Source organism: Paralichthys olivaceus, chromosome 4, assembly GCF_024713975.1.
Source record: "Paralichthys olivaceus isolate ysfri-2021 chromosome 4, ASM2471397v2, whole genome shotgun sequence".
In the NCBI taxonomy this organism is placed as follows: Eukaryota; Metazoa; Chordata; class Actinopteri; order Pleuronectiformes; family Paralichthyidae; genus Paralichthys; species Paralichthys olivaceus.
In genome coordinates, this window is record NC_091096.1 from 4276173 (window position 1) to 4299928 (window position 23756).

Here is a 23756-nt window from a genome sequence, read left to right on the forward strand (position 1 = left end):
CACTATACTTTGATTATACTTAAGACCTCCTACAAATACATTTACCACATCGTTATCACATCTGATAATTCCAGATATCTGCCAGCCTGCAGCTTACATATATCGAGGACTATTCATCACGTCAGCTTGTCACTTGTCGTGTGTTGTTATGGGAAGTGCAGTGTTAAATTTAGTGCGATTTGGACACATGATTGGTATTTATAGACTTTGAATTGACAGGCAACCAGGGCTCTGTATCCGGGGTGGCAGGGACTCATCAACGTGCCATTGTTGATCTCAACAACTGTAACAACAACCAACTCTCCAGTTTGGGGTTTGCTTTATCCAACTTTGAATAAAAAAACCTTTTGTGTAGCAGCTGTTATTTATTTTTTTACTAGCAGCAGCCCAATTTCTGCAGGTCACTTTAACAGTTTCAGAAAGAAAAGCTGGAACCAGCAGCGAAAACATCTCATTCCTAACAGGCAGGTTTGGAGAGTGCACTCGATGTGCAGAGATAAGAGGGAAAAAGACACCCACATCCAGACTCACAAGGTGAATGCAATACCAGCCCCACCGCAGCTGGTAATCACCAATTGCTGGACCAACATCCCTGTCCAGCCGCTCCCCCCCCCCCACCTGGAGACGTGTCCAGCACGTTCACAGCTCAGGAGATGAACAGTAATCAACAGAGTTCCAGGAAATCAAACAGTGTCACACTTCCTGCCAGGAGGAGGTGCCATTCAAATCGACCCCGGGGTCAAGGCCAGTTTGCTTGTGCGAGAGAGGATCTGGGGACCCATTTGATGTCATCAGCGCTGGACTTGATGGGAGCAGATGGAGCACTCGCTGCTGACGGACTGAGTGCAGCTGTCTGAGGTTTTTATTTTCTCCCTCGGTTGTTTGCGGTATTTGATGTTTGTGCTTTTTTGACAAGAGGCGGAGCTCAGGGGTTTTCTGTCATTCTGCTGTAATGTGACAGAGCTACACTGGAGACTTTGTCTTGGGATTACAAATGATATGTTATTGAGACAAAATGTTACCGTCAGGGAAAATTTTAAATAATTGAATGGCTCTAGACACACACCATTGTTGTTTTTCATAAAAAATGTTGTCATCTGGCAAAATGTTCAGTGTTAAACTTATAAATTGAGTTTATTGAAAGTGGGGCCACAGACATATTTAGGCACATTTTGGACCAAATCTTTAATCGACTCTTGATGCAGTTGTGAAATATTATTGGTTCTAACGTTTAGCTGCAGGATCTCTTGTAATGTTTGCAAACCTGTCTCCCTCGGAAACTGAAATATCGGTGAAACTACTAAAGAAACTATCTTGACGAAAGCTAAATTTCAGTGTTAATGAAGCACCCCAACAGATAATGCCAATCACAGCCTGTACACGGCAAAATATATAAAAAGTGTTGATAGAATGTCAAATGATCTCAACACTGATCGTGCATGAGGCACCGTAACTTTGTATTCGCACAAAAGGCCGAGAGGCTCTTATAGCTAATGAGATCCAGTTGGATGGATACTTAATCATTTCACCTTTACAAAAGCTCTTAATTGAATGTTTAAGGTCACAGCAAGTCAAAGGTCATGGTTGGTCAATTTAACGAGCAGTAATACCTCAAATGTGGGTAACCTGGATTACAACATCCAGAGACGTGACCCTGACAAGTGCAGATTAAGAGGCTCAGAGGCTCCGTGCCGCAGGAGGTGGCCACACACACCGGACTGAGTCATAGGGATACAAGTCTTTGTATTATGTTTCAATTTAAAATGGACAGTAGTGGTTAATGCACAACCTTACTTATATTGATTATTTAATAGAAAGCTCCTATCTCTCAAACAATAACAACAAACAACATTTCTTACACAGTTAAAAACAGAATAAGACTATTTCCTGAACTTGCTTCTTTCATTAGACTACTACAAGCCAAGTAAAACAGATTCAAACAGTTCATGAATTCTTTATACATTTACTCAGGACCAACTTTAATGTGCAGCAGATGCGTAAGTGTTTTATCCACCTCTTGAAACCACTGTTTCCCACAACTACACCACACACACATCCATCTCTAACCTGAAGGACTATTGTCCCCTAATCATTGAGGTTGTGAGCATAAAATAAAAGGAGATGACGTGAAGGTTGAAATATGCTCTGGGTTTTGTGTGCAAAGTAAAAAAGAAAACCATTTTGTGGCGAGGGCAAATAGTTTAATTGGCCCGTCTTTTCAAAAAGACGTTAAAAGACAGCCTGTGAGGCGTCTTTAACCCTCGTACATGAATAAACACTGTAGTCAAGGTGAACTAAACTAACTAAATAAACTTTGGCTTTAAAGCTTACTTCTCCAGTTTTACTTCCACTGACGCCTCTCAGTCTGGTTTAGAGTTACCATCATTCTGCTGTGGGTCATTTGAGACCCTCAAGTGCCATTATGGGTATATTTACCGTTTCACCAGAGCGCTGCATGCGTGCATAAATAGTTGTTTTGGGATATTTAGTCCATATTTGCTACATTCTCTTGTTCTGCTGCATGTATATTTATTTAAAATGAGTCATCGTGAGTGCAATGCTATGTCGATGAAACTTTTAAACCTCAACTTCAGATAATGTGATGGCAAACTTCTAAACTAGACCTAACATGAACCCATACAAAAACCTCAAATAACCAGAATATAACAAACTGATGGATCACGCTGCCTCTGTGCTCTAACTGTTGTTTTTTTCTATGACGTTATTCCCACAATAAATACAAACATTTCCAGTGACATTTTTCTTCCTGCCATCAGGTAATGTAGCGTTTCTTTTCTCCATCAGTGTGAGGGAGCAGCGCTGGGCAAAGCTTTTCCTCCTCCCCAACCTTTCCCTCTCAAACATCATTGCTCTGCTCCCTGGACATTTGACCATCACGCTGAAACAACTCGTAGACATGTGCCTTTAATTTATTTCAGCGCTCTAAATTTCCAACGCAGTCTCGTTCTGCCAGGTCACAATTTGCCATGTTTCTGTCCGTCTCTGCGACTGTCCTCGGTGGCATTATCATTCGCGTCATGGTCACGGACCGGAGCCAAGAGCTTGATTGGATCAGGAGTCACCGAACTTGCAGTTTTAATTGAATTGAGGCCGTTCTCTCCCAGTAGCCTGTGGGTAGAAAATACTAAGCAGAGCATTAAGAATATGCATGAGATGGTTAGTGTGCATCAACTGGAGGCTTCACAGAGATTAATAGCCAGTGAATATCAATACATAAAGTTTCTTTATTTGCTGTTTTTTTTGTGTGATAAACAGGGCTTGATTTTGGACTGAGTGAAAATTAGAAACAAACATTACTTTAGAAACTATACAGCCTGATTAAATATTTAATGAAAAATGTGATGATAAATGTGGCTCTGGAGAAAGAAGTTGTGCCCTCGTCTGAGGATCATTTTTAATCTCTGTATCTTGACTATCATCTATTTCAGCGTTTTATTGTTTTGATGTGCCGGGCTTCACATTAAGAATGGGCTGGAATGAAGTGATGAGGGTTTTTTTCTTCTCCTCTGTCAGAAGCCTGGCATCGCTCTCCAGCGTGTTTTCCCTCGACTGTTTGTCAGCTCGGAGGAAGCTCGATCATTCAACTAACTATCACAGAAACAACATGTTTTCCCACAAGCGCCTGTGGAGAATTCTCAGAAGCTCTGTGGCTTCCAATTCTGCAAATGCACAAGAGCATGAAGAAAATGGAGTTCACGGGAGTACGTTTAGGGTTTCAGTTAATGAGTCATATTTTTTCTTGCATAATTTATTCAAAACCAATCAGCATTTCCTCGTGTTTGTACACCACATGCTTACATCCCTATAATCGATCAGCATAACTGCTCTTATCCTCCTGGAATCTCACAGACCAAAGGCTTAATTGCTATAGTCAGAAAACAACTCAAACGGATATCAGAGTCCCGTCTGACTCAAACGGTTGGCGGGCCCACGACTGCTTCACACCAGCGTGGACACGGAGGTCTGCTGCTCTGCTGCTTCATAGAAAAGCCCAATGAGCCTTCATAGTCACATCAAGATGTCGTATAAGAACAAAAGAAAGCTTTAATCATAAGCCACAAACCGCAGGAGATTTAACTAAAGACTTCCTACTTCTGTCAGAATACACAATAAAAATGTGATGTTGGACAAGTTCAGAAAGAAATTATTTTTGATCTTTGACCTTCCTTTCCTTCTTTGGTCTTAACATCTGTAAAATCAGTTTGAGTGAGCTGAGGAATAGTAAAAATAGAAATAAAAATTACACAACACATTTGTTGGTAACCATCCCCAAAACTAATTTCCCACTTGGAATCTTCTCTCTTGATCTTTTCATATATTCATGTCAACGAGAGGCACTGGGATGTTTCTCAGCCACAAAAGTGATCCTGTTACGCTTGCTGAGCCACAGCCGCTCAGTATGCAGGATTCAGGAGAGTGAAATGAAGTTTCTCCTTCATTTCTCAAGAATCTCAAGATATCATTTAGCACCAGAAGAAATGAGTGATTATCCGACCGTCAAATCAAGGGGAAGTTGCATAGGGTTTTGGTGCAAAAGGGCATAGCTGCTTGCACAGACAAGGCTTGAATCGCATGTTGAAAGAAAGTCCACAAAACCAGGAAGCAGCATACATGTCTGCTGTTGAGGAACAGGAAAGACGCTTAGTCTAGTTTTCCTGAATTACAAAACTTGTTTGGCATTAATCTAAAAAATGAATTAGTGTGACAGCATCATTTATAAAAGTTATAATAAATAATGAGTGGCTCAATAAAGACACAAGTTTGCTAACATTAGCCACCATATGATAAATGATCAGTATTTATCTAGAGCTTTTCACTCAAAGAGCTTTACAGGACAGTGCATCTAAAATATTATATTTATATTTTATATTTATCATGTAATTTGCTGTGAATAAGCAACCAGCAAATAAAATATTGAACGTATGGAAACACACATCGCTAAGCCTCTAAAACCCATGCCTCCGGTTTTTCTCTTTTTTTCATGAATGCCTGTCTGCAGCAGGAATGATTAAATTGTATTTTTTAGGTGATGAAAGAAAGTAGGTTCAAGAGCTCATCACTGCAACGGCCAAGGTCACTGCAGATGCTTGAGGTGTCGAGCTGAAGTATCCTTGAGAGAAGGATGGTTAACCCCCACCTGCTCCGTCAGTGACAGACCTCTTGATTAGATAAAGGGCTAAACTGTAATTCACACCTGCTCAAGTTCAGTGTTTGTCATCTGTTCAGTTATACGTCGAGCTACACTCACCACCGGGTCAGAGCTGCTCGTCTATAAATTCAATCAATGGTCTTGTCATCGTTGCAAAAGATGTCGTTGGCGCTGAACAGTCAACTCCTGAATCAAAGAGGAGGATCAGTGAGTCATTTAGAGCAGCTCTGATTCCAGAGACTAAATATTATATTGTGTAATGTGAGAGGATTGCACACATCACCCCTTTTCTGGGATCATGTTGGGATTAGGAAGCCAAAAGGGACAAAAGCCCAGGTTTCTTTGGATTGAGAGTTTGGTTGCAAATTTTGCTTTTGATTTGATTGCTTCATTTGCTGCCATTGGACCTGAGCATCAAGTGGAAGCTTGTCTGGGTTTCAGTTGATGTATTTGAGATGCTTCATGAAGTTTCCTCTGCAACAAGCAGTATTTCACTTCTAATGTAGAGCACCTTTAACTATCAGGCATGTTCAGGGGACTTATATTTATGATATATGTGTGTGATTTGGTGCTGATTCAAACAGAAAAACAGAAACAAACATTAAATCTAGATAAGTTCAACCCTGAAAATGTTTGACTACTGACTAACAAAATAGTAAACTGCTCATTCTTTAATTCAGTTTTTACAATAAATCTCTCTTTCTCTCTAAAGGTTGGCAAAAATACATCATTTAATGAAACCAAAGTCAAAATATGGACCTAATTTAATGCAGTTGTATTTGAGACAAAAAGGCTGATGTGGGTAACATGTAAATGACTCAACTCAAAACCTTTTCAAATTATAGTAAAATAAAGATCCCAAGAAACTGGATATAAAAGCCTTTCTGTGGCTGTGGCTGTAAAAGCTGTACATTCTCCTGTGTCATCAAGCGCTGCAGATTTAATACTGTTGCTGCTGATAAAATATTCATCTGTACTGTACAGCGAGCGGCCATTTAAAACACCGGGAGATACGACTTGCCGTGCCATTGCGCCTCACCCAGGTAATCAGACCCAAATTGAAAATATCCGACTACCAATTTCACTCTGAGTTTCAATATCCCTGTCTGCCAGTGTGATGTCACATTTCCTGCTGGCTGTAAAAGGGGGATACAATATAAGTAGCTTATGAATGAGATTTGAATTTCATGGCTCAATATCATTTAGAGGCAGTAATTGGGCAATATGGATTCTGTACCCCTCAAAAAAAAGGCCCCATTCGTTCTGATATGAGCAGAGAAACACTCAGGTCGCAGGAATGGCATCAAATCACGAGTCGTACACGTGTTCCCATCAACTATGATATTGCCCTTTCTTTACAAATGCCAGGTCCTATTCTATCAGAGGAAATGAGGACGGGAGATTGAACGGTGGACTCGCAGCTTGACGCTCCCTGTGGACTCGGGCAACTGGGAGTATTCTTAGAAGTATTTTTCCTTCGGTTGCTAATGGAAACAGGTTGTGGACAGAATTGGAAGGGGGTGCAGGGTTGGGTCAGTGGCGAACATTTCATCAGTTTAATGAGTTTCTTTACCAGCTGGACAGACTCAGCATGTTGAAGGACTGGTTTGCCCAAAATTGCAAGAACATTGCTTCGCTCCAGTGGTACACACAAAACTTCAGACTGAGCAGAAGCAGCTGAGATGATTTTTCTGGATTTGCTCTCAGACACACGTACTGTACGTCTTTAAGATTTCTACCTGCATCCAAAAACAACGGAGGGAAATGGAAGATGTTCCTTAATTGTGCTCACAGATTCAGACTTTGCATTAATTCGTTTTTTCTAATAGCTCTAAAGTAGTTCCAATGGTAGTCATCTAAAAACCCTGGCTCAAGAAACACAACATCTGCATGGTTGGTTACTAAAAGATCTAAAAAGACTTCGTTAATATGAACCAATTTCTTCAATCTGACTGACATAAGTATTTCATTTTATCATTACACTGTCCATTAGCAACTTGTGATAACACTTTGTGACCGGAGCTGAACAGTAGGGTTCAGGCTGTGAGGGTTAATTGTATAACCACCTGGAATTAAGAGGATGGGAACATTTCCAGGCGTCTTGGCAGGTCTGGGGAGCTCTCCACCGTGAGGGATTACTGAAATAAGGAACGAGGATGTTTCTCTGACGTGTCGGATATTGCCTCCTGCGAGCGCTTCGTAGCTCAGCCTCGTCAGTCACATCTTGCGAGCACCTCCGAGCTGCGCCCAATTATAATTAAGGCGATGACAGACTCGCTGAAGCTCAGCAGACGATAATGTGAAAAAAAAAAGACTTGTTGAAAACTTGGAGAAGTTGCAGGAGCGTAGACTGTGAATGGAAAGGACGTTAAAAAGCAAACTGTTTACAGGAGCCAGAGAACGTTACGTCTCCAGATTGTCCAAGGCTATTATTTGCTACACCTCAGACACAGGAAGCCAATTTGACAAAAGGTGACGGGTGCGAGGAGCCGCTTCAGATGTGACCACGATGTCTCCAGAGGGAATTTCTACTCCTTTCTGATTAATCTCCTTCCTCTGTAGATCCTAATAGAGTTATTAAAAACAGATAGAGGAGCTGCAGGGGTCAGAGCATCGTGGTGAGACCAACGCCTGAACACGAGAACACATTGGACGGATTTAGAAAAACATGAACTTGACACGGCGACTGTGGATATAAAAGAACAGCATAAAGAACATTAGTTTGAGCACTTGAGTCTTGAATGTGACTCTGTGAACCGTTTATAACGAATCAAGACGTGACAATAGAATTAATTGTGATTCATTGGTATAATTACGATCAGACAAATGAGAACATGGTTGAGAGGATCGCAGCTCTACCTGACGCCTGCAGCTTTAAAATAACCGCCTGCTTTTTTCCACGTTCATTCTCCGCATCTGTTTGTTTTCTCTTTGGATTTTACTGAAGAGGACAAACGTGTTGAAAGTGACTTTTTCCACAGTCCCAACTTTAAGAGACGGCTTTATCCTCTGTTTGCACTAAAAAGACGAGTGAACGGGTATTCTTCCTGTTCCTGAATAGAATTTGTAAAAATCTGATTTTTTTTCTTTAAAAGTGCCAGGATTAGATTTTAGGGTATTAACGTGGCAATGATTAAAATGATGTTTAAATGTTGTTGAGGGCAAAACTGATGAGCAAGTGCTGTTCTCTCTGCATGTATTCTATAACTAGTGGTCGGTCTTAGCTGGTGTCATGATAAAACTCAAATCTGCCCTCTGTATAAAACCTGTGAGGAGCTAATGAGTGACGAGGTGCAGCCGGACAGAACCAGGGGATTAACTGAGGAGGAAGAAGTTCCTGCACAGTTGGCACAAAGATCCAACATTGAACTTGTGTCTTCTTTATTGACTAAAGGTTCAGTTTTTGACTCGTTTGTTTGTTTAAAAAAACAACTTGGAGGGTGGCGTGACCCAAGGAAACACAATTGGACTCATCACATTGTGGTGTGGATCTTTTTTTTTTTTTCCACTTTCTTTAACGTTGCTAGATGGGATGTTTTTTCATCATCATTATTATTTGTGATCTCTCAAAGAATAATTCATGCATCTTGAAATAAATCCAGCACATTTAGAGGACTGGGACTATGAGTGTGTGCCATTCAGTGCAGATGCAAATAAAAATCCAGATCTAATGTGGTTTCATAAGGGGACTTGCTAAAGTGCCAGTCTATAGTTTTAACATGGGAGCTTGGTTTGAGCCAGTGTATTAAGATCTGCTGGTAAATCAGTAATAATGAGGCCACACACACACACATGCACACACACATGCACACACACATGCACACACACATGCACACACACATGCACACACACATGCACACACACATGCACACACACATGCACACACACATGCACACACACATGCACACAGACAACAAGCAAGAAGCAGGAGTGAGGTCCAGCCTCTATATAAAACCTGTGAGGAGCTAATGAGTGACGAGGTGCAGCAGGACACACAGGTGAACAGAATCAGGTGATTAATGGAGGAGGGACAAATGTGACACGGTTTGAAATGATCCGACATTAAACTTCAAAATATATATTCTTAAATACTATTTATAAATGAGAGATTAGTGAAGGACGTATGAGCATATTGTATATAAATGTGTGTACATAGTTAATATATCAGTGCATGTGTAGATATTATGACTGAGTAGTGTAGTTGCATGTTTTCCCAGACACCAGCATGTCTCTGCCAGCTGTGGAAATACATTTCCTCTTTGGAAAATAAAAATCTAACTGGTAATTAATATGTTGCTGCTCACAAACCAGATTCACGATCTAAAATAAAAACAACAGAGTAAACGGCTCTCTCTCTCCTGTTGTTTGCACATGCTATGTTTTCTCTTTCATTTTATCATTGAGCCAGAGGCACCAAACCAAAACCAAGCTTATCACCAGCAGGTTGTTCTTCCACTCCCCAAGGTTAATTCACTGTCAGTAAGAATTCAGGACACGTGGAGCAGCCTTAACTGAAGTGAAAGGGCAGCGGCTTTTATTTAACTATCTGTGTTTGGTGCCATTTTCCTTATTTAGTCAAGATAAACTCATTTAATCCTTCCTGTCGAACAATAAATAGACACTCCTATGCATACGTTTCTCCTTTGCTGCAACATGGGCCCTTGTTATTCTCGGGTATAATCTGAGCAGCGACTTAAAACGTAAACAAACATTACACACTCCACTTGAAATGTGTTTTTGCAGCAGCCACTGCAGCAGCCGAGTTTCCTGGATGTAAAGTGGAACGGGATGAACGCGTCCTATCGCAGAAACTGTGTCTCTCTCATTAGCAGCTTGTTGTGTGACTCTAAACAGTCAAGCATCCGAGACACCGGCTTTGGGCTCATCATAAAACAAGTGAGAAATTCATTTTCCGCCTGCATCAAGAGGACGAAAGGAGGTGCAGACAACACGATATGCAATCGATTTCCATATAGACATAACCTGGAGTTACAGATGATCAAATAACATTAGTGTGGAACTGCATAACCTTTCTTCCTCTGCCAGAGGGTTTCCTGGACAGGACATGTGCTGCATGATAATCTGTCTCCTTGGACTGTGCAGCACTTTCAACACTTCCCATCCGTCTCCTGGTCACTGACTGCCACTGTGTGGTCATAAATATTTAACACAGTTCTGCTGCAGTTACAGGTTGAAACTCTTGGACTTTATAAGCATTAAGAAATGTGATTCTCGCTATTAAAGATAATATCATAAACTGTAGGAACCACTTAAAGATAAATTGGGGGGGGGGGAAGGTGTTTCTCATTTGCTCTTTCCAGAAATGAAAGAACAGGTTGCTTTCTACCTCTGAAAAACTAATCTTGTCTCGTGGGCAAAGAAAAATGTAATCTACTCTTGCAAAAACAATTGTGTTCCACCAACACTCCAGCCTGCGTCATCCATCATCATTAAAGAGGAGAGAAGAGGGACAAAAGCAGCTTCTGGCAACGGACTGCTGTGTTTCTGAGCCTAGTTAGTTTTTTTGATGATGCACTTTCTTTTATTCGAGTCAGGCCACTTTATGATGGCTCAGCTGACACAGTATCAGGGTCTGACATTTAGAGTGGGGCTGAAATGACTTCATCTTTTTTTTTTTAAACAACAACAGTGAACGTCTGGATTTCGGCATCAGTGTTTTCTTTTTCTCACACATCAGATAATCAAGGATGAAGATTTCTGACACATGCAATCTGCACCAGTCGTGGCCTCAAAAGACCAGAATGCAATGCAATCACAACACATGATTTCTGTATTTAAATGTTCACAATGCATCAAGGTTTACTTTCATTATATGGGAGTTAATGGTGTGACACTTAAAGAGATACTGAAAACTTAAATGTGTTTCTTCAGCTGTGAACTAAATTATGTGTTTTATGACGAAACACATTTATTCAGTTTTTAATTTCATGTTTATTGTCACACTTACAAAACCATGGCATACAGGGATGGCTCATAACGCCCCCTAGTGTTTCAAACCATCTAGGACCTTGCAGGCCTGACGCTTACACATACACTGTAGAGTAAGCAACAGTTTGGGACGTCTCTACATCATGACATTTATATTTAATTTTAGATTTCTGCCCCAAAAGGGTGTTTGCTGCTGCTGGAGTCGTCTTTCATGGCCGGACAGGGGGTGGGTCCTGTGTTCAGAAGGCATTTTTTTGAATTTCCAGTGAAAGACACTCAAACATTTAGGAATGAAGTTGCACTTAAGCACAAATTCCAGTGTCAGGAACTGTAGGTAAACAAGTGTTGAGTCAGGTGAACTCATACTTTAGTCATACATGTCACGAGTTGGTGACACAGGCAGCACACTTCGATGGTACGTCAACCCGTGGACGGGGCTCATCCCCGCGTGGCGGAGGCTCTCCACTTTGCCAAACTGCCGCAGATGGAAGAGGAGGGTGAGCTTTCGGGTCATGGTCCTGAGCGCCAGGAAGGAGGCCAGGATCTGGGCGAGGAGGAAGAGGAGGTACAGGGAGTGGACGGCTCTCTCCAGGGGCAGGATGATAATTCCTTCATCGGTCAGGAAGAACAGCAGCACTGGCAGCTGGAACATGAAAGACAGGAGCCAGAAGGCGGCCAACTCTGGCACCTGATGACAGGCGAGGAGGGAGGGAGAGAATTCGAGTTGGTGGACGGAGGCGATGCAGAGATAAAGCAGTCGAGTGTTTCTCTAGTTGTATCCACACACACACAGAGAAACTCAACAGAATAAGGTGGTTGTAGCCTGGAGCTGTTTGTTTGCACACACAGGAGGAATATTCAAGCAGCCACTTCCTCCACTGTGTCCTCCAGGATTCCACAGAAGAGCTCTGTGTTGTGCGTCAGGGAGGATGTCGGCGGTTTCAATTACCTTTTCTTCAAGGTTGCCGATGTAGCCCAGATAAAGTCGCACCACTTCGATGACTGTGAGGAGGATCATGCCGGTTATGAGCAGAGCCTGGTAATATCCCGGCAGATGATAGAACTGCAAATGAAGCGCGGCTGTCATGTCAATATGTTGAATTAATGAAAAACAGCATACTTTAAAAAAAAACACTTTTAAAAGTATAATTCTTTAGCAAATCTCAAATGAGTTTTAAAGTTTTACATGACAAACCTTTATGTATATATTCATGGGGCTTTTACAGGATGGTATTTTTTTCTGTTTATTCATTTATATATACAAATATCCACTGTATGCAAATTTCCATTGTGTTCTTTTTTCCCTTTCCTTTTTCATTTTCTATTTTTATGGTCTTATGGTTGTTCCCAGAGCACGACTGACTGATGCATTTGTTTTGTTTTGTTCTTTTGTGAAGCATTTTGTAACATTGTCAAGAAAAGTGTAATACAAACAAAGTTAATATTATTATATTTGTTGTTGATAATATTATATTTGTTGTTGATAATATTATATTTGTTGTAATACATTTATTATTAACTCGTCTAGTGTTTGTTTCGACCACTAGATGGCGCCAAAGTCACAAGTTTCCCAATTTGACAAATATTGACTTTAAGAGGATTTAACTTCTATTGAATGAGTTTACATCTTCATCTCCTCATTCTCTTATAGTTGACGATTTTCAACCGACCTTCACTTCCAGCATGAACACAGCCGAGAACCACCAGCAAGGAAAATAAAACATATTGAAGTAGAGCAGCATCTGCAGGGGGAGGTGAGAGACCAGCTCGTTGACCACTGCAACACAACAAACACAATAAACATCACATCCATGATCTATGAAGCAACAACAGCGTTTATAAAAAAAAGCTGCACGGACAACAATTGTACACAATTTAGATTTCAGGGATACGCCCAGTTCCTGTGTTGGGGAGACCATAAGAATATAAAGCACATTTTGCTTCGACTGTTGATATTGCACAGACAGATGAATATAGAACAGTGAATATTAGACTTAAAGTGTTCTGTGCACTACTGGATGAAGATAGAGTTAAGTTAAGATAAGTTTACATGTAGTATCCACAAAGATCACAAAATATTTACCTCAGATATGAGATCAGAATTTGTTTCAGAAACTCATAATCACATATTTTCAAATAATTCATCATAGTATACTCTAAATAGTTGTTTTTTTTTAGAGTACATTTATATCTCAGTTGTATTTTTGTGGAACACGTGACTAACCCAATGCGTCCTCCTGCTCCCTGGTGAGGTCGCTGTCTCCCGTCCTGTTGTTGGTGAACACTGAGCTGCCCATGTAGGCCAGACCCATCTGCAGGTTCTCGGGAACAGGTGAGTAAAACACAGGCATTGTGGGTAGAGCTGGTGACCATAACCGAGCCAAAGGAGTCAGGAAATCTCACGGTCTGGAAACTGTGTTCGTGTTTTCAGAGACTACTGCTAATCCCTGTTGTGTTAAGTTGCACAGAGACACAAATGGACACACACAGACGCAGGCTGGCAGACACTGCTGCTAATCAGATTAAAGTGAGGGAGGCGGCCTGAGGATTAGGCTGAAACAGCATCATGGCAGTTTGTTAGTCACTTAGTGGCCATTTATCATGCTCAGTATGATTTGTTTGTCTAATGACAGAATCCAAGAGTTATTCAAGATTTACAGAAATAAAATATGGAACTAAATAAAGTTTAATTTCACCCTCCCTTTCAAATAAAACTCAAAGTTTGATTCTGTCTACAATGTTTATTTATTTATGAAGAAAACAGACCCATGAATTCACTGACACATTCAAACATTTTCTTTTATTGTTTAAATTCCGCTCACTAACAGAACGACACATCCATGTCTAACACCCTGCACCCAGCACCCGGCCAGCAAGTCCTCAGTGTGGAGCCTGGCTCCTCGGTTTTTGGCCTTTGGGCCCCACACATCATTAAAGCGGCCTGGGTGCAGCGGCAGGGTTTGTCCACAAGATGTCGTCAAAGCTCGTCCCTCGGGGCGCTCAGGGGGAAATGCTGGAACTCCTCTGGCACCTCTTCCCCTTTCTGGGCCCTCTTGTAGAAACCCAGTGAGTCCAACAGGCTGCTGATCTCATCTGCCTTCATTTTCTTCACGGGAACAGTCTGACGTGTCGGGGAAACACACACGGGATCACACACCCACATGCACGAGCACACACACACACACACACATGCGTATGGACGTGAGGCCGAAGAGTCTGTAATGTTGTGTGAAGTAGAAGGATGCAGAGGAGACTGTATTTTACAGACGAATGGTTCCTCGTGATTCTGTTCAGGTTTCGTCTTTAAACCATTAATTTCACAATTTTTATTAAAACTTCCTTCTGCTCAGTAATTTAGTCTCTGCAATGATTCTTCATTTGAATTCAAATTACAGTCTCAAAGGGCCACCGCCCACATAATGAAGCAATAAACGAACACAACAAACACGAGACCTTGAAACAGACGCTAAAGAGAAAACTACCACCTGGTCTTTAAAAGGGAAACTAGAACGTAAAAGTCGAGAAGAAAGAAAACAACAAAGTGGGAGAACAGTTCACTTTTCAATCACAGCGCGGGCTCTTTGTGCGTTTAGAAGAAGCTGAAGAAATTCATTAACATTGGTTTCACTCGAGAGTTTTATTGTCCCTTGTCGGCCTAAACACAGAATCAGGGGCTTTCCAACACGGATAAAAATAAAAGTCTGTGGGAAACATTAACAATTTGAAATTTAAGGGCTCACATATATATATATCAACATTTATGCCAAGTATCATGTCTCTGTATAAAATATTGCTCAGCTGTCAGAAACTGATTTATGAACCTTCTCAGTCTTCTACTTTCTTTCCATTTGTTTCTGTGTGTCTCATTCTTTCAAACACACTCTGTCTCTGCGACTCGGTATCTGACAGAGGATCTGATATCAGATGCAGCAGCTTTAAAACTTCCCCACATGAATCCGTCTCGACATTCTGCTGCTCCTTAGAAAAAATACTGCACCACAAGGCGGATAAGCAAAAGATCCCTGAACTCACATCTCACCTTTACAACCTCGTCCTTCTCGTCGTAGAATATCAGACGGGGATTCTTCTCCTCCGATGAGTCATATTCCAAGTTGTGGCTACACAGGAAAAGAAGGAATCAAGGGAAACAACAGGTTCGGGCGGCGTTCTGTGACGGGTGAAGCACATCCAATCGGCTTTTGCTATTTTTAGACTCAACATGATTTTCAGGAACAAGAGTTTTGGAAAGCTCCCAGAGCTGGCTGGCACCGGACCGGGCTATTTGCTGGAACCATTGTTTTGTCTGTGAGAGAGAGGTCATGAGAGGACCCGCTGTGTGTGTGTGTGTGTGTGTGTGTGTGTGTTTGGGAAAAGGTCACGTCTCAACAAGAGGCCGCAGGAGAATGAAAAGAGCAACAAGGATACTACAGAGCCCATCGCTCCAGGAGGAAGTGATGGAGCTCGGGCATTTTCTTTATGCCTCATCCAACCAGGCTGGGAGCCTGCAAGGACGACAGCAGACGGTTGTTAAAGCAGCATGACAAATTACATTGTGCACGCTTTGTTCCACTCAAAGCTGCCAGCTATCAAAACTCTGGAGACTGACATGACAGAACCTGTCAGCCCCGATGTCAAATATTCCTCATATTTTCACATGAATATTTGATTCATAACTTTTCAAGGTAAAGCATTTTATGGACTAACCTTTAAACTTCATCTCTGAGTGGTTCGTTATTAGAGGTCTGTATACTCACCAGCAGTTTACCTCTGGCTACAACCAGCTCTTCTGGTTCACTCTCTGACGCCCGAACACCGAGGGTCAGCGTGAGCACCAACAAGGCCCACATTTTACCACCAACTGGATTCTTTAAGTGCTTTTGCCGAAGTCTTTACCAACAATATCGAACCCTGTCACACACTTGGACACTTTCTCAGGCTGGACTGGACCATGACGTGTCCCCACAGGGGAGCAGCGTCCACCTGGGTTTGATTTCTCTCAGGGTTTCTTCCTGTTTCTTTGTTAAAATACTTTTTAAATCTCAGCTCTTAAGAAAAACTGTCTCACATATGCTTGATTCTTTTTCTGTTGTTATTTAGGCTGGGTTTTTTTGTTTTCTAAAGCCACACAGAGGCCCCGATCTTTGCGGTTAATGGTTTCTTCCACGTCAGATGTTATCACCAAACATCTGGACTCTTATCACTTCTTCTCACAGGTAGTCGATGGCCAATGAGAGTGAGTCAGACCGTTGCAGCTGCTGACAGACGAAATTCCGCTGAACCTGATCCGTCTATTTTCCTTAAGAAACATATTTAACCTGATTGTGAACTAAAAACAAAGTATTCTGAATCTCAGGAGAGTTTCTGATTGGAGAGAATCTGTATAAAACTCATACATTTCTACTTTATTAATTTCAAACGCATCCATTTGTCATTGACAAGAAGCCAAAACAACTAAATGAAATCAACATTTAATATCACAAATATTTGAGGGAAATGTCACATTGACAAATGAGGAACAACGACACCAATAGACTCTCAGTTTATCTCTTTGTGTTTTGATTTCCACAAACTCAAATAGAAATATTGATTACATCTGCTAATTTGTGTGCAATGGAGGAGACCTGCTGACTGCCTGCTCACAGTTTTCGCACTAAGCTAAACACAAACTTGTTCTTTACCTGTAAGTCTCACAAAGAAAGTAAAGGAGCGTCCATCCATGATCAAGCTGCATGTATTTAAACTGTGGGAAGAAGCCGGAGTACCTGGACAAACCCACACAGATAAGGGCAGGTCTTTTGTAAGGCAGAAATAAAATCTTTCATGTCTGTTGTGTTCCATATTTAGAACATCCATACTGGTGCTGACACCTCTGCATAAATCAGAAAGTGTTGCTTTTATATAGATATTTTACATCAAGACCCACAGTTAGAGAGATATTTTCCATTTTCTATTTATACCAGGGATGCCATTTTTGACTATAATAGAAATTGTTCCTGAAGTCTGAGGCTTCGGACTTTCTCCGGGGGTGCTTCTCCTGCCAGCCCTCTAGTAAAAACATCACCCGGAGGATTCAGGGCGAGCGAGTGGGCAAGTTGATGGCGTCACTATCAAGTGACAAAAGCAAAATTGAAAAAAAAATGAAAAGAATACAAATATCTCAGGATGACAAAGAAACGTCAAACACGTTGAAGACACGGATGGAGATGTCTCTCATCATTGAATTCTGAACAGATCTAAAAAATCGGCTTCGTTCAGATACAATCAAACTAGTGCCTTTCTCTCTTTCTTTCTTCTCTCTCTCTCTCTCTCTCTCTCTGACATTGCTGTTGTTGCACAAGAAGAACACTTGAATTCCCTCATGTGCTCCGATATGAAATCAGACCTTATGAGAGAACGCAGCACATTTGCACTGCGTTAACACACTTGAAGAGGAAAACGTCTCTCCATCTGTCCGAGTTTACCCAACTCCCTCTATCTTGTGAAAAGGCAGACGCATCAGGTCACCACACGAGGGCGGTGACACCCACACGTACACTTCCTGGCAGTTTGGCGGGTAAAATGTGTGCTTCCAAATCCTGAGCCACAGACAATTATGTTTCCAGCAAAAATAAACCCCTCCTGCCTGGAATGCTGCAGAGAAACCATCTCTCTGTCTCTATCTCTTCCAGACGCAGCCGCTCTGTCGCTCACACCGCTTTCGCTCTACTGTTTGAGATTATGTGTCAAACGGCTGTAAAACAGTCCCCCTGCTTTAACAGGGTTTCCTCCCCTTGGCAGCTGTCGTAAAAAACCAGAGGGCCCCTACGCTCGTCCTGCCGGAGTTTCTTGCTTGCATCTTCAACTTTTTAAAGTTCCACTCCAGTTCCTCACGATCTGCGTTGGACTCGGAACAAAGAAAAAGTTAAATAGCCGAGATGGAGAAAGGGAGAGTTGATGAGATGTGGAGAAATCATAATGAGCGGTGGGGGTGGGGCGGCTGTGCCTCGGCCTGTATGTGTGGATGTAAACCATATGTGTTCACCATCAGCATGTTTCAGCTTACATCACATGGTGCCGGCCAAAAAAGGAGGATGTTGTTATTATTCTGCTGACAAAGGGGAAAACGCTTTATATTTATAACCAGGAGAGAGAAGCAGATGATGAAAACATTTACAAAAAATTTGTACCAAGCAACTTTTCTTCCGTGAGGAGCCTCTCTTTATTTTATTTTTTGCAAATTGCAACACTTGCGTTTGGCAAAAGATCAAACGCTGAAACACCTCGCTGTGATCCTGCCTCCTTCAGAGGGCTCACTATAAAGACACACACTTCCTGGCGATGCTAAACACCGGATGCTGCCCACCAGCCAGCAGGACATGGGTGTGTGTGTGTGTGTGTGTGTGTGTGTGTGTGTGTGTGTGTGTGTGTGTGCTCTCCTATGATGTGCACAGTCATTTGTGGGAGAGAAAACTTGGCTCTAATTTCGACGTCAGCTGTCACGTTTACGGAACATTTGCCTGTGCATTAAAGAAAGAGCAGCGGTGACAAATAAAAAATGTAAAGCTTTAGTTTGAACAGTTATCTTCTGTGTGTGTGTGTGTGTGTGTGTGTGAGTGTTTATCTGTCTGGAGCCTCAGGGAACCTGGGGGGAAGCCTGCTGCCTGTCTGCCTGCTGCGCTGCAGTCTGCTCATAAAGAGAGGCAGCACCGAACGCTTCACGCTTCATTCATTAACAATACAATGCTAATGAGGGTGCTCCACTGTATAATGTGCAGTGTGTAGACATAACCTCATGGAGGTTTAGGTTCAAGGTGCAAATATATATTTCCTCGACTTGGAAAATGTGTTGAAACAGCACAAAACACAGAGAAGCTTCACAATATGTGAGAGAAAAACCAAAGAATAAGGTAGTTCCTGTATTTTTACTGTATTATCCTCATGAGAAATCCTTCTAGGGACTTTCATTATGCATTTCCTCATTAACCGTTAACCGATAAACTATAGAGCATTAGTTGTTGACTTCGTGCTGTGGCCCTTTAATATGAACTCTCAGTCGACTGTCAGCTGACTCTCATGTGACCTCACACAGAGAATCACACAGGCCTCATCACGTCAAGACTTTTATCACTAAATCTAAAATTTCCCACAGATCACTGCGTCCTCACACTTTGTGCTCTGCAGCTGACCTGTGACCTGCCTCGAGCAGGAAGAAATCAAAAGAGCCATTTCCCGTTGAGGTCAACAACAGAAACCACACACCCCAGAAACACAACCGTGTTTACAGCTCAGCAACAAGAGCTCAAATTTAACTATGCAGCTGTCGCACTCGACGCGATATGTACGTCCAGTACGACTCATTTCAGTGACAAAGATTTCACTGTTTACATGTTTATATGAGGAGCAGGATGAGGTGATACACAGGCCTGATGGTGACGTCATGGCGTGGAGGTGAGAAGAGGGGCGAGAGTGGCGGGGGTGGATTTGGACCGATGGTTGTCCAGTTGCTGGCCACATCAGAGGAGCCGGGGGGCAAGCAGACAGCAACCGCTGCTCCCCTCCCTCTAATCTGAGTCTGGGTAATCAGAAACACATGGCTCCCCATAATGACTCCAGTGTTGTCCTGCGAAGTAGAGCAGGGCTGCGAGGGTCATGTACACACCAGCACCCAGCCACAGTGACGGTAAATACACGGCCAACACTTCCCTTCACACGCCGCTACACCGCACCCACGGACACTAAATAAGTCCTGGCATCCGAGCACGAGTAAAAACCACTCTTCTGCCCTTTTCGTTCAGCTGTTATCAGTGTGTCTGGATAAATAAACCTCAGATAAGAAAGAGTGCGAATAATCCTGACCCGGGCTCTGAGTCAGAGAGATGTGATGGAGGCAGATCTGATGCCAGCTGATGGGGAAACGTTCCGGCAGGCAGAAGGTGAGTAACTCTGCATCGACATGTGTTTCTGTAACTGCAAAAACAAAAGTAAAGTTAGAGTTTATATCTGAAAACAAAATCTGCTGTAAGATTCAGTTGGTCGCTCACAGACAGGACTGATCGGCGGGTTCAGTGCACAGAAACATAACCTGTCTGCTTATTTTTCCCTGGGTCTGCACCGACACACTCAGTCTTGTGATCATTTTCCGTCCCAATATCTGGAGCAATGCAGCAGCTCTCTCTCTCTCTCTCTCTCTCTCTCTCTCTCTCTCTTTCCCTCTGCACCAGGTTGGAGTGAGTGAGAAGCAGAAAGGAAAGAAAAAAAAATCTTTGGTCGGGTCAGCCTGTGGAATTATGTGAAAGCTGAAACCTCAGGCCACATTATGAAGTCTGTATACCCATTTTACTGCACAAGATAGCGGATGGATGGGTGTGTGAGGGATAAAAGGGGGGAGGAAGGAGAGAACGAGGGAGAAGAAGGAAAATGGGCTGTGGAGAAAAACACAAAAGAAGGAGAAAGGGTTTAAAAGAACGACAGAAAAAGAAAGAGAGAGAAAAGGGGAAGAAAAAGAGCATCTGACTGATCTGCTTCCTATTAGCCGTCCAAATCTTCTCCCCCTAATACGCTCGTTCTGCAGAATTATGCTGACAAAGGGGGAAAATTTCAGGGCAATTTGAAGTCCCAGACAACGGTTTGCACACCCTGAAAGACACGGAGGAAAAATAAACTCTCCATCTGGATAGAGAGAGCAATGTGGCTTCATTTCTCACTATTTGTGCTTATTTATTTCCACATTTACAGAGCGAGTGCAAATAACTACTGTGTGTGTGTGTGTCTTCCAGAAGCTTTATGTCCCGACGCTGCCAGAATAATAATACGGCAAACCAAAGTAAATTGTACTTTTCAATCTCATACAATGAAGTTTATTGATCCCAAACAGAAACTTCAACACTTCTTTTGTCTGCAGCGTCTTTTCAGGACTCCAGCTCTGTGTGTTGTCGTTCGTAGAACTTGTGCATCAAGAGCAAACTATTTTAGGTCACTGCCACTGCAAGGGAGTTTCATTTCTGTTATAATGACAGTCTTAAATCGCACAGCGAGTAGATGTCACTGGAAATCTATAAACACACGTCTGATGCTGGCATTTCCCCTCCTCTTCTGGTTGTGTGCTGACCTCAGTTCTCCGTGGTTTTGGCTCCAGAAAAGCACCAGCATCCATTTCCAGTAAATGTCATTTCATAAGTTCCTGAATTTCCACGGGGGCTGAGGAGGAACATCGAACGCGGAAGGAGGAGCGCAATTAGACAGTGTTTTCTTGACAGGGATAACAGATGAAAACAGCACTTTTCAAATCTCCCCTGGCTGCGTCTGATGCAAAGAATCGGCCGGGGAAATGACAGTATTTTTAAGAAATCAGGGACGTAGCAGACGCACATGTTTGTCAGACAAAACTAGAAGAAAAACTCAGAACTCTATGTTACAGTGACTCAGAACTTAGACCAACAGCAGGCTGTCAAAACAAATCAAGAGATCTGCGGAGATGACGAGGAATCTCGCCTTTATTTCTGCAGAATATCTTTGTCAGCATGAGAAGTTGCGTTACAGCTGAGAAGGAGTTGCTTAATCCCCAAACCTGAACTTACATGGGCATCGGAAAACTGCTCTTGAGTCAGTCCGCGGCAGAATTAATATTCCCGACCTCTTTTAAGTGTAACATGACTCCACTTTCTTTCTGCTTTGCATTGCAGAAAATATTTGTCTTTTTTCCCCCCTCACTCATAAATTTCTTTCTTCCTCTCCTCGCAGGGACTGAAATGGCTACCAGATGTGGTTCCAATCTGTTCCTGTTGCCATGGAAACGCGGGGACTGGAATAGGTTTTCAGAGTCCAGGGCTTTTTGGCTGACTCATAGGGCCTCAGTTTTAAAAGCCTCGCTGTTGCTATAGATTTGGCACGAGGGCGCCCCAGCTCCAAGTCATGTTTAGACTGGCAGCCGAGATGTCATTGAACCCCCTTCCCATACTCCTCACCCTGACTTTTTGACCATGCCTTGCGTTATTCTGTATAGTCGCTCCTTTGTGTTTCACACGTCCACCTTCAATACCAAGTCAATAAAACCAGCAAAATATTATTCTCCACTAACTGCAGAGGGGATATGAAAAGGCCAAGTTCCATAATCATACACAGGCTTTGCGTGTTTAAATGCATTCATAAGCTGCAGGCACAGGAATCCCTAACCAGAGATGATACACATGATCAATCACCTTAGTTTATCCTGAACTGCTGCGCGGTGGTGACACGCAATGTTCGTTTCCAAGCTGTGACTTTCCCACAACATGTCAGGGATGAAAAGCCAGAGAGCATGTGTCGGTGCGCTCAGCTGAGAATCTCCTCCATCTGCTCGTCCTCAGCTCGCAGATGGAGGCAGTTGTGTCAACGTTCCTTTGCATCCTGGCAATGAATCAGCCTTCAAGACGTTGTCACATTGGATGTGCGATGACTGGAGGGGCGTGTTTTGACTCTGGTATTGGATGGAAATTAAAAAGAAGATTGATTTGAACTATTAAAGTCCAACTAAGAAGTCTAGCTGCTGATGATGATGTTCTACATCCTTGAAGTAAATGCCAACATCAACACACTCACATGTTACAGTATTACAATGCTGCAATCCAAGGCACAATCTGACGCCCTGCAAGTTTTTACTCTGCATTTGGACGTCTTGTCCACAATTAAAGGTACAGTGTGTAGAATTTTGTGATATCTAGTGTCGAAGTTGCATGTTGCAGTTGAACACCCTTCACCTCATCCTCTCCTTCAAAATATGAAAAAAGAAACTGTGGAAGCCTTTAATTGTCAGAAAAACTCAAAAGGTGTTTAGTTTGTCCAGACTAGACTCATGTAAAAAACATGGCGGCCTCAGTACAGAGGGTCCCCTCATACAAATATGAAGTATTTAAATATAAAGGGCCTTTTCTGGGGTAAAGAAAACTACAATTCATACAATTTAGATGAAACGATTATTCTACATTAAATTTCTGCCAATAGTTCTCTTTCACCTAAATCTTACACACTGGACCTTTAAATGTTTTCTCTCAAAATCTGTATAAATAACCAGAGTATCTGTGAAACAATGACATCACAGCTCATGTATGCCAGCAGCTGCTTTGTGTGACAAGTATTGTCTCGAAACAATAACAACAACAATGGCAGCTACACACTTGGTAAGCGTTGCTAAGATCTAATCACAAGTTTGTAGCTAATTTTGATATTTTGTAAAACAGAGTGTTAAGTATCCAATCAAGAAAATATCCACAGTAGTGTAGACAAGGCTTTTGTCTTTTGTGTTAGCTATAAAAAAATTCTGATCGGAATACTTTTGTGGTCAACATTAATGAAAGGCTTCATCAAAGTAGGTATGAGAATGTGCTGAGTTCCAAAGTGAATCCAAAGCCAGACTCAACACTTCATAAAACATACATGCATTCATTATACACATGTAGAAGACCATGTAGAAAAGTGAAGAATCCAAAACAAAGCCTCTCCGTCTTCTGTTTCCAATTACCCATCACATGACCCATCCAACCATCCTTACATCAACCCATTCATCCTCCTCCATTGCCTTGTGGCCCAGCCCTGGCTCTATCCTTCTTCTCCCCGCCAAAAGAGGACACATATGCAGCGCGTGATTAACTCCTTAGCACAGAGTTTCCAATGTTTTTCCCCA

General features: G+C 42.2%; 2 protein-coding genes and 1 long non-coding RNA gene across 3 annotated transcripts; 1 reads left to right on the forward strand and 2 right to left on the reverse strand.

Annotated features, from left to right (window-relative positions):
• Positions 1–11098: 11098 nt before the first annotated feature.
• LOC109637038 (transmembrane protein 17A) lies at positions 11099–13613 on the reverse strand. Its single transcript, XM_020099144.2, has 4 exons — positions 13344–13613; positions 12790–12896; positions 12069–12182; positions 11099–11807 (listed from the first exon to the last, which is right to left on the reverse strand). The coding sequence occupies exons 1-4, from the start codon at positions 13468–13470 to the stop codon at positions 11487–11489; spliced, it is 669 nt and encodes a 222-aa protein (XP_019954703.2). The 5' UTR covers positions 13471–13613; the 3' UTR covers positions 11099–11486.
• Positions 13614–13900: 287 nt separating this feature from the next.
• On the reverse strand, positions 13901–16054 carry selenoe (selenoprotein e). Its single transcript, XM_020099145.2, has 4 exons — positions 15874–16054; positions 15545–15621; positions 15159–15237; positions 13901–14240 (listed from the first exon to the last, which is right to left on the reverse strand). Exons 1-4 carry the CDS (start codon positions 15964–15966, stop codon positions 14097–14099), a joined length of 393 nt encoding a protein of 130 aa, XP_019954704.2. The 5' UTR covers positions 15967–16054; the 3' UTR covers positions 13901–14096.
• Positions 16055–19878: 3824 nt separating this feature from the next.
• Positions 19879–22618, forward strand: LOC138407439 (uncharacterized). The gene is made up of 2 exons (XR_011240846.1): positions 19879–20031; positions 21839–22618. It is a non-coding gene; the product is annotated as an uncharacterized lncRNA (long non-coding RNA).
• The last annotated feature ends 1138 nt before the right edge of the window (positions 22619–23756 follow it).